The sequence below is a fragment of the Scyliorhinus canicula genome, chromosome 6 (assembly GCF_902713615.1).
Source record: "Scyliorhinus canicula chromosome 6, sScyCan1.1, whole genome shotgun sequence".
Classification (NCBI taxonomy): domain Eukaryota; kingdom Metazoa; phylum Chordata; class Chondrichthyes; order Carcharhiniformes; family Scyliorhinidae; genus Scyliorhinus; species Scyliorhinus canicula.
Window position 1 is genome coordinate 200,027,953 of NC_052151.1, and position 15,950 is coordinate 200,043,902.

At 56.5% G+C, this 15,950-nt stretch overlaps 1 protein-coding gene across 2 annotated transcripts in view; it reads left to right on the top strand.

Moving 5' to 3' along the window:
* LOC119966856 (phospholipase A and acyltransferase 2-like) overlaps positions 1 to 15,475 on the top strand; it is a 44,260-nt gene extending 28,785 nt beyond the window's left edge. For both annotated transcript variants that reach the window (XM_038798820.1, XM_038798819.1), the window contains 2 exons: positions 14,863 to 15,149; positions 15,246 to 15,475. In XM_038798820.1, the coding sequence (XP_038654748.1) occupies positions 14,863 to 15,149; positions 15,246 to 15,335 (377 nt within the window). In that variant the 3' untranslated portion in view covers positions 15,336 to 15,475. The remainder of the gene's footprint in view (positions 1 to 14,862; positions 15,150 to 15,245) is intronic.
* Positions 15,476 to 15,950: the final 475 nt, after the last annotated feature.

Genomic DNA, 15,950 nt, shown 5'->3' on the forward strand with positions numbered 1-15,950 from the left:
CTGAGGGAGCGCTGCACTGTCAGAGGGTCAGTACTGAGTGAGTGCTGAACTGTCAGAGGGTCAGTACTGAGGGAGCGCTGCACTGTCAGAGGGTCAGTACTGAGTGGGTGCTGAACTGTCAGAGGGTCAGTGCTGAGGGAGCGCTGCACTGTCAGAGCGTCAGCACTGAGGGAGTGCTGCACTGTCAGAGGGTCAGTACTGAGGGAGCGCTGCACTGTCAGAGGGTCAGTACTGAGGGAGTGCTGCACTGTCAGAGGGTCAGTACTGAGGGAATTCTGCACTGTCAGAGGGTCAGTACTGAGGGAGTGCTGCACTGTCAGAGAGACAGTACTGAGGGAGTGCTGCACTGTCAGAGGGTCAGTACTGAGGGAGCGCTGCACAGTCAGAGGGTCAGGACTGAGGGAGTGCTGCACTGTCAGAGGGTCAGTACTGAGGGAGTGCTGCACTGTCAGAGGGTCAGTACTGAGGGGGTGCTGCACTGTCAGAGGGTCAGTACTGAGGGAGTGCTGCACTGTCAGAGGATCAGTACTGAGGGAGTGCTGCACTGTCAGCAGGTCAGGACTGAGGGAGTGCTGCACTGTCAGAGGGTCAGTGTTGAGGGGGTGCTGCACTGTCAGAGGGTCAGTACTGAGGGAGTGCTGTACTGTCAGAGGGTCAGTACTGAGGGAGTGCTGCACTGTAAGAGGGTCAGTACTCAGGGAGTGCCGCACTGTCAGAGGGTCAGTACTGAGGGAGTGCTGCACTGTCAGATGGTCAGTACTGAGGGAGTGCTGCACTGTCAAAGGGTCAGTACTGACGGAGCGCTGCACTGTCAGAGGGTCAGTACTGAGGGAGTGCTGCACTGTCAGAGGGTCAGTACTGAGGGAGTGCTGCACTGTCAGAGGGTCAGTACCGAGGGAGTGCTGCACTGTGAGAGGGTGAGTACTGAGGGAATGCTGCACTGTCAGAGGATCAGTACTGAGGGAGTGCTGCACTGTCAGAGGGTCAGTACTGAGGGAGCGCTGCACTGTCAGAGGGTCAGTACCGAGGGAGTGCTGCACTGTCAGAGGGTCAGTGCTGAGGGGGTGCTGCACTGTCAAAGGGTCAGTACTGAGGGCGTGCTGCACTGTCACAGGGTCAGTGCTGATGGAGTGCCGCACTGTCAGAGGGTCAGTACTGAGGGAGTGCTGCACTGTCAGAGGGTCAGTACTGAGGGAGTGCTGCTCTGTCAGAGAGTCAGTACTGAGGGAGTGCTGCACTGTCAGAGGGTCAGTACTGATGAGTGCTGCACTGTCGGAGGGTCAGTACTGAGGGAGCGCTGCACTGTCAGAGGGTCAGTGCTGAGGGAGAGCTGCACTGTCAGAGGGTCAGTACTGAGGGAGTGCTGCACTGTCAGAGGGTCAGCACTGAGGGAGTGCTGCACTGTCAGAGGGTCAGTACTAAGGGAGTGCTGCACTGTCAGAGGGTCAGTACTGAGGGAGTGCTGCACTGTCAGAGGGTCAGTACTGAGGGAGCGCTGCACTGTCAGTGGGTCAGTACTGAGGGAGTGCTGCACTGTCAGAGGGTCAGTACTGAGGGAGTGCTGTACTGTCAGAGGGTCAGTACTGAGGGAGCGCTGCACTGTCAGAGGATCAGTACTGAGGGAGTGCTGCTCTGTCAGAGGGTCAGTACTGAGGGAGTGCTGCACTAACAGAGGGTCAGTACTGAGGGAGTGCCGCACTGTCAGAGGGTCAGTACTGAGGGAGTGCTGCACTGTCAGAGGGTCAGTACTAAGGGAGTGCTGCACTGTCAGAGGGTCAGCACTGAGGGAGTGCTGCACTGTCAGAGGGTCAGTACTGAGGAAGTGCTGCACTGTCAGAGGATCAGTACTGAGGAAGTGCTGCACTGTCAGAGGGTCAGTACTGAGGGAGTGCTGCACTGTCAGAGGGTCAGTACTGAGGGAGTGCTGCACTGTCAGAGGGTCAGTACTTTGGGAGTGCTGCACTGTCACAGTGCTGCACTGTCAGTGGGTCAGTACTGAGTGAGTGCTGCACTGTCAGAGGGTCAGTACTGAGGGAGCGCTGCACTGTCAGAGGGTCAGTACTGAGGGAGTTCTGCACTGTCAGCAGGTCAGGACTGAGGGAGTGCTGCACTGTCAGAGGGTCAGTGTTGAGGGGGTGCTGTACTGTCAGAGGGTCAGTAATGAGGGAATGCTGCACTGTCAGAGGATTAGTACTGAGGGAGTGCTGCACTGTCAGAGGGTCAGTACTGAGGGAGCGCTGCACTGTCAGAGGGTCAGTACTGAGTGGGTGCTGCACTGTCAGAGGGTCAGTACTGAGGGAGGGCTGCACTGTCAGAGGGTCAGTACTGAGGGAGCGCTGCACTGTCAGAGGGTCAGTACTGAGGGAGCGCTGCACTGTCAGAGGGTCAGTACTGAGGGAGTGCTGCACTGTCAGAGCGTCAGTACTGAGGGAATTCTGCACTGTCAGAGGGTCAGTACTGAGGGAGTGCTGCACTGTCAGAGAGTCAGTACTGAGGGAGTGCTGCACTGTCAGAGAGTCAGTACTGAGTGAGTGCTGCACTGTCGGTGGGTCAATACTGAGGGAGCGCTGCACTGTCAGAGGGTCAGTGCTGAGGGAGTGCTGCACTGTCAGAGGGTCAGTACTGAGGGAGTGCTGCACTGTCAGAGGATCAGTACTGAGGGAGAGCTGCCCTGTCAGAGGGTCAGTACTGAGGGAGTGCTGCACTGTCAGAGGGTCAGTACTGAGGGAGTGCTACACTGTCAGAGGGTCAGTACTGAGGGAGTGCTGCACTGTCAGAGGATCAGTACTGAGGGAGAGCTGCCCTGTCAGAGGGTCAGTACTGAGGGAGTGCTGCACTGTCAGAGGGTCAGTACTGAGGGAGTGCTACACTGTCAGAGGGTCAGTACTGAGGGAGTGCTGCACTGTCAGAGGGTCAGTACTGAGGGAGTGCTGCACTGTCAGAGGGTCAGTACTGAGGGAGTGCTGCACTGTTAGAGGGTCAGTACTGAGGAGGTGCTGCACTGTCCGGGTCAGTACTGAGGGAGTGCCGCACTGTCAGAGGGTCAGTACTGAGGGAGTGCTGCACTGTCAGAGGGTCAGTACTGAGGGAGTGCTGCTCTGTCAGAGAGTCAGTACTGAGGGAGTGCTGCACTGTCAGAGGGTCAGTACTGATGAGTGCTGCACTGTCGGAGGGTCAGTACTGAGGGAGCGCTGCACTGTCAGAGGGTCAGTGCTGAGGGAGAGCTGCACTGTCAGAGGGTCAGTACTGAGGGAGTGCTGCACTGTCAGAGGGTCAGCACTGAGGGAGTGCTGCACTGTCAGAGGGTCAGTACTAAGGGAGTGCTGCACTGTCAGAGGGTCAGTACTGAGGGAGTGCTGCACTGTCAGAGGGTCAGTACTGAGGGAGCGCTGCACTGTCAGTGGGTCAGTACTGAGGGAGTGCTGCACTGTCAGAGGGTCAGTACTGAGGGAGTGCTGTACTGTCAGAGGGTCAGTACTGAGGGAGCGCTGCACTGTCAGAGGATCAGTACTGAGGGAGTGCTGCTCTGTCAGAGGGTCAGTACTGAGGGAGTGCTGCACTAACAGAGGGTCAGTACTGAGGGAGTGCCGCACTGTCAGAGGGTCAGTACTGAGGGAGTGCTGCACTGTCAGAGGGTCAGTACTAAGGGAGTGCTGCACTGTCAGAGGGTCAGCACTGAGGGAGTGCTGCACTGTCAGAGGATCAGTACTGAGGAAGTGCTGCACTGTCAGAGGGTCAGTACTGAGGGAGTGCCGCACTGTCAGAGGGTTAGTACTGAGGGAGTGCTGCACTGTCAGAGGGTCAGTACTGAGGAAGTGCTGCACTGTCAGAGGGTCAGTACTGAGGGAGTGCCGCACTGTCAGAGGGTCAGTACTGAGGGAGTGCTGCACTGTCAGAGGGTCAGTACTGAGGGAGTGCTGCACTGTCAGAGGGTCAGTGTTGAGTGGGTGCTGTACTGTCAGAGGGTCAGTAATGAGGGAATGCTGCACTGTCAGAGGATTAGTACTGAGGGAGTGCTGCACTGTCAGAGGGTCAGTACTGAGGGAACGCTGCACTGTCAGAGGGTCAGTACTGAGTGAGTGCTGAACTGTCAGAGGGTCAGTACTGAGGGAGCGCTGCACTGTCAGAGGGTCAGTACTGAGTGGGTGCTGAACTGTCAGAGGGTCAGTGCTGAGGGAGCGCTGCACTGTCAGAGCGTCAGCACTGAGGGAGTGCTGCACTGTCAGAGGGTCAGTACTGAGGGAGCGCTGCACTGTCAGAGGGTCAATACTGAGGGAGCGCTGCACTGTCAGAGGGTCAGTACTGAGGGAGTGCTGCACTGTCAGAGCGTCAGTACTGAGGGAATTCTGCACTGTCAGAGGGTCAGTACTGAGGGAGTGCTGCACTGTCAGAGAGTCAGTACTGAGGGAGTGCTGCACTGTCAGAGAGTCAGTACTGAGTGAGTGCTGCACTGTCGGTGGGTCAATACTGAGGGAGCGCTGCACTGTCAGAGGGTCAGTGCTGAGGGAGTGCTGCACTGTCAGAGGGTCAGTACTGAGGGAGTGCTGCACTGCCAGAGGATCAGTACTGAGGGAGAGCTGCCCTGTCAGAGGGTCAGTACTGAGGGAGAGCTGCCCTGTCAGAGGGTCAGTATTGAGGGAGTGCTGCACTGTCAGAGGGTCAGTACTGAGGGAGTGCTACACTGTCAGAGGGTCAGTACTGAGGGAGTGCTGCACTGTCAGAGGATCAGTACTGAGGGAGAGCTGCCCTGTCAGAGGGTCAGTACTGAGGGAGTGCTGCACTGTCAGAGGGTCAGTACTGAGGGAGTGCTACACTGTCAGAGGGTCAGTACTGAGGGAGTGCTGCACTGTCAGAGGGTCAGTACTGAGGGAGTGCTGCACTGTCAGAGGGTCAGTACTGAGGGAGTGCTGCACTGTTAGAGGGTCAGTACTGAGGAGGTGCTGCACTGTCCGGGTCAGTACTGAGGGAGTGCCGCACTGTCAGAGGGTCAGCACTGAGGGAGTGCTGCACTGTCAGAGGGTCAGTACAAAGGGAGTGCTGCACTGTCAGAGGGTCAGTACTGAGGGAGTGCTGCACTGTCAGAGGGTCAGTACTGAGGGAGTGCTGCTCTGTCAGAGGGTCAGTACTGAGGGAGTGCTGCACTGTCAGAGGGTCAGTACTGAGGGAGTGCTGCACTGTCAGAGGGTCAGTACTGAGGGAGTGCTGCACTGTCCGGTTCAGTACTGAGGGAGTGCCGCACTGTCAGTGGGTCAGTACTGAGGGAGTGCTGCACTGTCAGAGGGTCAGTGCTGAGGGAGTGCTGCTCTGTCAGAGGATCAGTACTGAGGGAGTGCTGCTCTGTCAGAGGGTCAGTACTGAGGGAGTGCTGCACTGTCAGAGGGTCAGTACTGAGGGAGTGCTGCACTGTCAGAGGGTCAGTACTGAGGGAGTGCTGCACTGTCAGAGGGTCAGTACTGAGGGAGTGCTGCACTGTCAGACGGTCAGTACTGAGGGAGTGCTGCACTGTCAGAGGGTCAGTACTGAGGGAGAGCTGCACTGTCAGAGGGTCAGTACTGAGGGAGTGCTGCACTGTCAGAGGGTCAGTACTGAGGGAGTGCTGCACTGTCAGAGGGTCAGTACTGAGGGAGTGCTACACTGTCAGAGGGTCAGTACTGATGAGTGCTGCACTGTCGGAGGGTCAGTACTGAGGGAGCGCTGCACTGTCAGAGGGTCAGTGCTGAGGGAGAGCTGCACTGTCAGAGGGTCAGTACTGAGGGAGTGCTGCACTGTCAGAGGGTCAGCACTGAGGGAGTGCTGCACTGTCAGAGGGTCAGTACTAAGGGAGTGCTGCACTGTCAGAGGGTCAGTACTGAGGGAGTGCTGCACTGTCAGAGGGTCGGTACTGAGGGAGCGCTGCACTGTCAGTGGGTCAGTACTGAGGGAGTGCTGCACTGTCAGAGGGTCAGTACTGAGGGAGTGCTGTACTGTCAGAGGGTCAGTACTGAGGGAGCGCTGCACTGTCAGAGGATCAGTACTGAGGGAGTGCTGCTCTGTCAGAGGGTCAGTACTGAGGGAGTGCTGCACTAACAGAGGGTCAGTACTGAGGGAGTGCCGCACTGTCAGAGGGTCAGTACTGAGGGAGTGCTGCACTGTCAGAGGGTCAGTACTAAGGGAGTGCTGCACTGTCAGAGGGTCAGCACTGAGGGAGTGCTGCACTGTCAGAGGATCAGTACTGAGGAAGTGCTGCACTGTCAGAGGGTCAGTACTGAGGGAGTGCCGCACTGTCAGAGGGTTAGTACTGAGGGAGTGCTGCACTGTCAGAGGGTCAGTACTGAGGGAGTGCTGCACTGTCAGAGGGTCAGTACTGAGGGAGTGCTGCACTGTCAGAGGGTCAGTACTGAGGGAGTGCTGCACTGTCAGAGGGTCAGTACTGAGGGAGTTCTGCACTGTCAGCAGGTCAGGACTGAGGGAGTGCTGCACTGTCAGAGGGTCAGTGTTGAGGGGGTGCTGTACTGTCAGAGGGTCAGTGCTGAGGGAGCGCTGCACTGTCAGAGCGTCAGCACTGAGGGAGTGCTGTACTGTCAGAGGGTCAGTACTGAGGGAGCGCTGCACTGTCAGAGGGTCAGTACTGAGGGAGTGCTACACTGTCAGAGGGTCAGTACTGAGGGAGTCCTGCACTGTCAGAGCGTCAGTACTGAGGGAATTCTGCACTGTCAGAGGGTCAGTACTGAGGGAGTCCTGCACTGTCAGAGCGTCAGTACTGAGGGAATTCTGCACTGTCAGAGGGTCAGTACTGAGGGAGTGCTGCACTGTCAGAGAGTCAGTACTGAGGGAGTGCTGCACTGTCAGAGAGTCAGTACTGAGTGAGTGCTGCACTGTCGGTGGGTCAATACTGAGGGAGCGCTGCACTGTCAGAGGGTCAGTGCTGAGGGAGTGCTGCACTGTCAGAGGGTCAGTACTGAGGGAGTGCTGCACTGTCAGAGGATCAGTACTGAGGGAGAGCTGCCCTGTCAGAGGGTCAGTACTGAGGGAGTGCTGCACTGTCAGAGGGTCAGTACTGAGGGAGTGCTACACTGTCAGAGGGTCAGTACTGAGGGAGTGCTGCACTGTCAGAGGATCAGTACTGAGGGAGAGCTGCCCTGTCAGAGCGTCAGTACTGAGGGAGTGCTGCACTGTCAGAGGGTCAGTACTGAGGGAGTGCTACACTGTCAGAGGGTCAGTACTGAGGGAGTGCTGCACTGTCAGAGGGTCAGTACTGAGGGAGTGCTGCACTGTCAGAGGGTCAGTACTGAGGGAGTGCTGCACTGTTAGAGGGTCAGTACTGAGGAGGTGCTGCACTGTCCGGGTCAGTACTGAGGGAGTGCCGCACTGTCAGAGGGTCAGCACTGAGGGAGTGCTGCACTGTCAGAGGGTCAGTACTGAGGGAGTGCTGCAATGTCAGAGGGTCAGTACTGAGGGAGTGCTGCTCTGTCAGAGGGTCAGTACTGAGGGAGTGCTGCACTGTCAGAGGGTCAGTACTGAGGGAGTGCTGCACTGTTAGAGGGTCAGTACTGAGGGAGTGCTGCACTGTCCGGTTCAGTACTGAGGGAGTGCCGCACTGTCAGTGGGTCAGTACTGAGGGAGTGCTGCACTGTCAGAGGGTCAGTGCTGAGGGAGTGCTGCTCTGTCAGAGGATCAGTACTGAGGGAGTGCTGCTCTGTCAGAGGGTCAGTACTGAGGGAGTGCTGCACTGTCAGAGGGTCAGTACTGAGGGAGTGCTGCACTGTCAGAGGGTCAGTACTGAGGGAGTGCTGCACTGTCAGAGGGTCAGTACTGAGGGAGTGCTGCACTGTCAGACGGTCAGTACTGAGGGAGTGCTGCACTGTCAGAGGGTCAGTACTGAGGGAGAGCTGCACTGTCAGAGGGTCAGTACTGAGGGAGTGCTGCACTGTCAGAGGGTCAGTACTGAGGGAGTGCTGCACTGTCAGAGGGTCAGTACTGAGGGAGTGCTGCACTGTCAGAGGATCAGTACTGAGGGAGTGCTGCAATGTCAGAGGGGCAGTACTGAGGGAGTGCTGCTCTGTCAGAGGGTCAGTACTGAGGGAGTGCTACACTGTCAGAGGGTCAGTACTGAGGGAGTGCTGCACTGTCAGAGGGTCAGTACTGAGGGAGTGCTGCACTGTCAGAGGGTCAGTACTGAGGGAGTGCTGCACTGTTAGAGGGTCAGTACTGAGGAGGTGCTGCACTGTCCGGGTCAGTACTGAGGGAGTGCCGCACTGTCAGAGGGTCAGCACTGAGGGAGTGCTGCACTGTCAGAGGGTCAGTACTGAGGGAGTGCTGCAATGTCAGAGGGTCAGTACTGAGGGAGTGCTGCTCTGTCAGAGGGTCAGTACTGAGGGAGTGCTGCACTGTCAGAGGGTCAGTACTGAGGGAGTGCTGCACTGTTAGAGGGTCAGTACTGAGGGAGTGCTGCACTGTCCGGTTCAGTACTGAGGGAGTGCCGCACTGTCAGTGGGTCAGTACTGAGGGAGAGCTGCCCTGTCAGAGGGTCAGTACTGAGGGAGAGCTGCCCTGTCAGAGGGTCAGTATTGAGGGAGTGCTGCACTGTCAGAGGGTCAGTACTGAGGGAGTGCTACACTGTCAGAGGGTCAGTACTGAGGGAGTGCTGCACTGTCAGAGGATCAGTACTGAGGGAGAGCTGCCCTGTCAGAGGGTCAGTACTGAGGGAGTGCTGCACTGTCAGAGGGTCAGTACTGAGGGAGTGCTACACTGTCAGAGGGTCAGTACTGAGGGAGTGCTGCACTGTCAGAGGGTCAGTACTGAGGGAGTGCTGCACTGTCAGAGGGTCAGTACTGAGGGAGTGCTGCACTGTTAGAGGGTCAGTACTGAGGAGGTGCTGCACTGTCCGGGTCAGTACTGAGGGAGTGCCGCACTGTCAGAGGGTCAGCACTGAGGGAGTGCTGCACTGTCAGAGGGTCAGTACAAAGGGAGTGCTGCACTGTCAGAGGGTCAGTACTGAGGGAGTGCTGCACTGTCAGAGGGTCAGTACTGAGGGAGTGCTGCTCTGTCAGAGGGTCAGTACTGAGGGAGTGCTGCACTGTCAGAGGGTCAGTACTGAGGGAGTGCTGCACTGTTAGAGGGTCAGTACTGAGGGAGTGCTGCACTGTCCGGTTCAGTACTGAGGGAGTGCCGCACTGTCAGTGGGTCAGTACTGAGGGAGTGCTGCACTGTCAGAGGGTCAGTGCTGAGGGAGTGCTGCTCTGTCAGAGGATCAGTACTGAGGGAGTGCTGCTCTGTCAGAGGGTCAGTACTGAGGGAGTGCTGCACTGTCAGAGGGTCAGTACTGAGGGAGTGCTGCACTGTCAGAGGGTCAGTACTGAGGGAGTGCTGCACTGTCAGAGGGTCAGTACTGAGGGAGTGCTGCACTGTCAGACGGTCAGTACTGAGGGAGTGCTGCACTGTCAGAGGGTCAGTACTGAGGGAGAGCTGCACTGTCAGAGGGTCAGTACTGAGGGAGTGCTGCACTGTCAGAGGGTCAGTACTGAGGGAGTGCTGCACTGTCAGAGGGTCAGTACTGAGGGAGTGCTACACTGTCAGAGGGTCAGTACTGATGAGTGCTGCACTGTCGGAGGGTCAGTACTGAGGGAGCGCTGCACTGTCAGAGGGTCAGTGCTGAGGGAGAGCTGCACTGTCAGAGGGTCAGTACTGAGGGAGTGCTGCACTGTCAGAGGGTCAGCACTGAGGGAGTGCTGCACTGTCAGAGGGTCAGTACTAAGGGAGTGCTGCACTGTCAGAGGGTCAGTACTGAGGGAGTGCTGCACTGTCAGAGGGTCGGTACTGAGGGAGCGCTGCACTGTCAGTGGGTCAGTACTGAGGGAGTGCTGCACTGTCAGAGGGTCAGTACTGAGGGAGTGCTGTACTGTCAGAGGGTCAGTACTGAGGGAGCGCTGCACTGTCAGAGGATCAGTACTGAGGGAGTGCTGCTCTGTCAGAGGGTCAGTACTGAGGGAGTGCTGCACTAACAGAGGGTCAGTACTGAGGGAGTGCCGCACTGTCAGAGGGTCAGTACTGAGGGAGTGCTGCACTGTCAGAGGGTCAGTACTGAGGGAGTGCTGCACTGTCAGAGGGTCAGCACTGAGGGAGTGCTGCACTGTCAGAGGATCAGTACTGAGGAAGTGCTGCACTGTCAGAGGGTCAGTACTGAGGGAGTGCCGCACTGTCAGAGGGTTAGTACTGAGGGAGTGCTGCACTGTCAGAGGGTCAGTACTGAGGGAGTGCTGCACTGTCAGAGGGTCAGTACTGAGGGAGTGCTGCACTGTCAGAGGGTCAGTACTGAGGGAGTGCTGCACTGTCAGAGGGTCAGTACTGAGGGAGTGCTGCACTGTCAGAGGGTCAGTGTTGAGGGGGTGCTGTACTGTCAGAGGGTCAGTAATGAGGGAATGCTGCACTGTCAGAGGATTAGTACTGAGGGAGTGCTGCACTGTCAGAGGGTCAGTACTGAGGGAACGCTGCACTGTCAGAGGGTCAGTACTGAGTGAGTGCTGAACTGTCAGAGGGTCAGTACTGAGGGAGCGCTGCACTGTCAGAGGGTCAGTACTGAGTGGGTGCTGAACTGTCAGAGGGTCAGTGCTGAGGGAGCGCTGCACTGTCAGAGCGTCAGCACTGAGGGAGTGCTGTACTGTCAGAGGGTCAGTACTGAGGGAGCGCTGCACTGTCAGAGGGTCAGTACTGAGGGAGTGCTACACTGTCAGAGGGTCAGTACTGAGGGAGTCCTGCACTGTCAGAGCGTCAGTACTGAGGGAATTCTGCACTGTCAGAGGGTCAGTACTGAGGGAGTCCTGCACTGTCAGAGCGTCAGTACTGAGGGAATTCTGCACTGTCAGAGGGTCAGTACTGAGGGAGTGCTGCACTGTCAGAGAGTCAGTACTGAGGGAGTGCTGCACTGTCAGAGAGTCAGTACTGAGTGAGTGCTGCACTGTCGGTGGGTCAATACTGAGGGAGCGCTGCACTGTCAGAGGGTCAGTGCTGAGGGAGTGCTGCACTGTCAGAGGGTCAGTACTGAGGGAGTGCTGCACTGTCAGAGGATCAGTACTGAGGGAGAGCTGCCCTGTCAGAGGGTCAGTACTGAGGGAGTGCTGCACTGTCAGAGGGTCAGTACTGAGGGAGTGCTACACTGTCAGAGGGTCAGTACTGAGGGAGTGCTGCACTGTCAGAGGATCAGTACTGAGGGAGAGCTGCCCTGTCAGAGCGTCAGTACTGAGGGAGTGCTGCACTGTCAGAGGGTCAGTACTGAGGGAGTGCTACACTGTCAGAGGGTCAGTACTGAGGAGTGCTGCACTGTCAGAGGGTCAGTACTGAGGGAGTGCTGCACTGTCAGAGGGTCAGTACTGAGGGAGTGCTGCACTGTTAGAGGGTCAGTACTGAGGAGGTGCTGCACTGTCCGGGTCAGTACTGAGGGAGTGCCGCACTGTCAGAGGGTCAGCACTGAGGGAGTGCTGCACTGTCAGAGGGTCAGTACTGAGGGAGTGCTGCAATGTCAGAGGGTCAGTACTGAGGGAGTGCTGCTCTGTCAGAGGGTCAGTACTGAGGGAGTGCTGCACTGTCAGAGGGTCAGTACTGAGGGAGTGCTGCACTGTTAGAGGGTCAGTACTGAGGGAGTGCTGCACTGTCCGGTTCAGTACTGAGGGAGTGCCGCACTGTCAGTGGGTCAGTACTGAGGGAGTGCTGCACTGTCAGAGGGTCAGTGCTGAGGGAGTGCTGCTCTGTCAGAGGATCAGTACTGAGGGAGTGCTGCTCTGTCAGAGGGTCAGTACTGAGGGAGTGCTGCACTGTCAGAGGGTCAGTACTGAGGGAGTGCTGCACTGTCAGAGGGTCAGTACTGAGGGAGTGCTGCACTGTCAGAGGGTCAGTACTGAGGGAGTGCTGCACTGTCAGACGGTCAGTACTGAGGGAGTGCTGCACTGTCAGAGGGTCAGTACTGAGGGAGAGCTGCACTGTCAGAGGGTCAGTACTGAGGGAGTGCTGCACTGTCAGAGGGTCAGTACTGAGGGAGTGCTGCACTGTCAGAGGGTCAGTACTGAGGGAGTGCTGCACTGTCAGAGGATCAGTACTGAGGGAGTGCTGCAATGTCAGAGGGTCAGTACTGAGGGAGTGCTGCTCTGTCAGAGGGTCAGTACTGAGGGAGTGCTACACTGTCAGAGGGTCAGTACTGAGGGAGTGCTGCACTGTCAGAGGGTCAGTACTGAGGGAGTGCTGCACTGTCAGAGGGTCAGTACTGAGGGAGTGCTGCACTGTTAGAGGGTCAGTACTGAGGGGGTGCTGCACTGTCCGGGTCAGTACTGAGGGAGTGCCGCACTGTCAGAGGGTCAGCACTGAGGGAGTGCTGCACTGTCAGAGGGTCAGTACTGAGGGAGTGCTGCAATGTCAGAGGGTCAGTACTGAGGGAGTGCTGCTCTGTCAGAGGGTCAGTACTGAGGGAGTGCTGCACTGTCAGAGGGTCAGTACTGAGGGAGTGCTGCACTGTTAGAGGGTCAGTACTGAGGGAGTGCTGCACTGTCCGGTTCAGTACTGAGGGAGTGCCGCACTGTCAGTGGGTCAGTACTGAGGGAGTGCTGCACTGTCAGAGGGTCAGTGCTGAGGGAGTGCTGCTCTGTCAGAGGGTCAGTACTGAGGGAGTGCTGCTCTGTCAGAGGGTCAGTACTGAGGGAGAGCTGCACTGTCAGTGGGTCAGTACTGAGGGAGTGCTGCACTGTCAGAGGGTCAGTACTGAGGGAGTGCTGCACTGTCAGAGGGTCAGTACTGAGGGAGAGCTGCACTGTCAGTGGGTCAGTACTGAGGGAGTGCTGCACTGTCAGAGGGTCAGTACTGAGAGAGTGCTGTACTGTCAGAGGGTGTGCAGGTCCACAGATCTTTGAAGGCGGCAACACAAGTGGACAAGGTAGTGGAGAAAGCATACGGAATCCTTACCTTCATTGCCTTCTACTGCTACCCTCTGCCTTCTGTGACTGAGCCAGTTCTGTAATCATCTTACCACCTCACCTCTGATCCCGTGTGACCTCACCTTTTGTAGCAGTCTGCCATGAGGCACCCTGTCAAAAGCTTTACTGAAGTCCATGTAAACTACATCCACCGCCCTCCCCTCATCGATCGAAGGGGAGAACTAGCGTTCATAAGCACCCGTTAACAACTCAGGAAATCCCAAAGCAGTTTGCAGCTAAGGGAGCTCACTTGCAGGAATGCTATCTCTGTCGGAGATGTGGCAGCTAAGTAATGCATCGAGTATAAAAATTGGCAAGTCATGCTACAGTTGTATAGAACCTTGGTAAGGCCGCACTTGGAAAATTGCGCACAATTCTGGTTGCCACACTACCAGAAGGAAGTGGAGGCTTTGGAGGGGGTGCAGATGAGGTTTACCAGGATGTTGCCTGGTCTGGAGGGTGAATAGACTCGGACTGGCTTCATTAGAACGACGGAGGTTGAGGGGCGATCTGATAGAGGTCTACAAGATGATGAGGAGCATGGACAGAGTGGATAGGCAGGCACTCTTTCCCAGGGTGGAGGGGTCAGTCACCAGGGGGCATCGTTTTAAGGTCCGTGGGGTAAAGTTTAGAGGAGATGTGCGAGGCAGGTTTTTTATGCAGAGGGTGGTGAGGGCCTGGAACGCGTAGCCAGGGGAGATTGTGGAAGTGGATACATTACCGGCGTTCAAAAGGCATCTTGACAAACACATGGATAGGACGGGTATAGAGGGATACGGCACAAGGAAGTGTTGACTGTTTTTGACAAAGGTTGGTAAAATGAGCAGTACAGGATTGGAGGGCCGAAGGGCCTGTTCCTGTCCTGTATAGTTCTTTGGTCTTTGCTCTCCTTCAGCCTGATTACATGGCACGGTAGCACAGTGGTTAGCAATGTGGCTTCGCAGCTCCAGGGACCCGGGTTTGATTCCTGGCTTGGGTCGCTGATACATATATAGAAACATAGAACATAGAGTGCAGAAGGAGGCCATTCGGCCCTTCGAGCCTGCACCGACCCCTATCACTTCCACCCTATCCCCGTAACCCAATAACCCTTTCTAACCTTTTTGGGTACTGAGGGTACATAGAACATAGAACAGTACAGCACAGAACAGGCCCTTCGGCCCTCAATGTTGTGCCGAGCCATGATCACCCTACTCAAACCCACGTATCCACCCTATACCCGTAACCCAACAACCTTCCCCTTAACCCTACTTTTATTAGGACACTACGGGCAATTTAGCATGGCCAATCCACCTAACCCGCACATCTTTGGACTGTGGGAGGAAACCGGAGCACCCGGAGGAAACCCACCCACACACGGGGAGGACGTGCAGACTCCGCACAGACAGTGGCCCAGCCGGGAATCGAACCTGGGACCCTGGAGCTGTGAAGCATTTATGCTAACCACCATGCTACCCTGCTGCCCCGTAATTTAGCATGGCCAATCCACCTAATCTACACGTCTTTGGTGTGTGGGAGGAAACCGGAGCATCCGATGGAAATCCATGCAGACACGGGGAGAACGTGCAGACTCCGCACAGACAGTGACCCAGCGCGGAATCGAACCTGCTGCTGTGAAGCCACAGTACTGTCCACTTGTGCTACCGTGCTGCCCTCTGCTACACTGTCTGTGTGGATTCTGCACGTTCTGCCCGTGTCTGCGTGGGTTTCCTCCGGGGGCTCCGGTTTCCTCCCACAAGTCCCGAAAGACGTGCTGTTAGGTGAATTGGACATTCTGAATTCTCCCTCTGTGTACCCAAACAGGCGTCGGAATGTGGCGACTAGGGGCTTTTCACAATAACTTCATTGCAGTGTTAATGTAAGCCTACTTGTGACACTAATAAAGATCATTATTAATACCCATGTTTTTCACCCTGGTTTCTTCCAGAGAGTCAGGAGCGATCCCGGTGGTCTCGTGTCTTCCCCAGCTCCGGGTACATCGTCTGCCTGAGGACACAGGTGCGTCTGCAATCAGTGTGGGAGGTCAGAGGGCAGCCCGAGGTCAGAGTGTGGAATGAAACCCACGACCGGCTCCTAGGGAATCCTGACGCCTGGGAGAGGATCGAGGGCAGGATTGTCCGCCTGCTGAACCGCCAGTTCACTTACTCCCTCTTCACATTCAACTGCGAGCACCTGGCCACCTTCCTCCGCTATGGGGTCAGCCTCTGCAGCCAGGTAATGCCAGCCACATCCAGGGCAGCGGGGCGGGGCTGAGGGGGCACACAGAATTCGGTGAACCTGACAGAAATTCTCCTCCATTCCTGTCGCCAGGTTAGTCTCGCAATGAGTGAGACAGCAGCTGTGAAATTACGCAGAGCCTGCGGAGAGTACAGGAGGAGAGAGAAGAACTCAAGGGGCTGAAGGGTCGCACCACCAATCAACCACTAATGGGACAATGAAGAGGGAGCTTTACCCTGTATCTAACCCCGTGCTGTACCTGTCCTGGGAGTGTTTGATGGGGACAGTGTAGAGGGAGATTTACTCTGTATCTAACCCCGTGCTGTACCTGTCCTGGGAGTGTTTGATGGGGACAGTGTAGAGGGAGCTTTACTCTGTATCTAACCCCGTGCTGTACCTGTCCTGGGAGTGTTTGATGGGGACAGTGTAGAGGGAGCTTTACTCTGTATCTAATCCCGTGCTGTACCTGTCCTGGGAGTGTTTGATGGGGACAGTGTAGAGGGAGCTTTACTCTGTATCTAACCCCGTGCTGTACCTGTCCTGGGAGTGTTTGATGGGGACAGCGTAGAGGGAGTTTTACTCTGTATCTAACCCCGTGCTGTACCCGTCCTGGGAGTGCTTGATGGGGACAATGTAGAGGGAGCTTTACTCTGTATCTAACCCCGTGCTGTACCTGTCCTGGGAGTGTTTGATGGGGACAGTGCAGAGGGAGCTTTACTCTGTATCTAACCCCATGCTGTTCCTGTCCTGGGAGTGTTTGATGGGGACAATGTAGAGGGAGCTTTACTCTGTATCTAA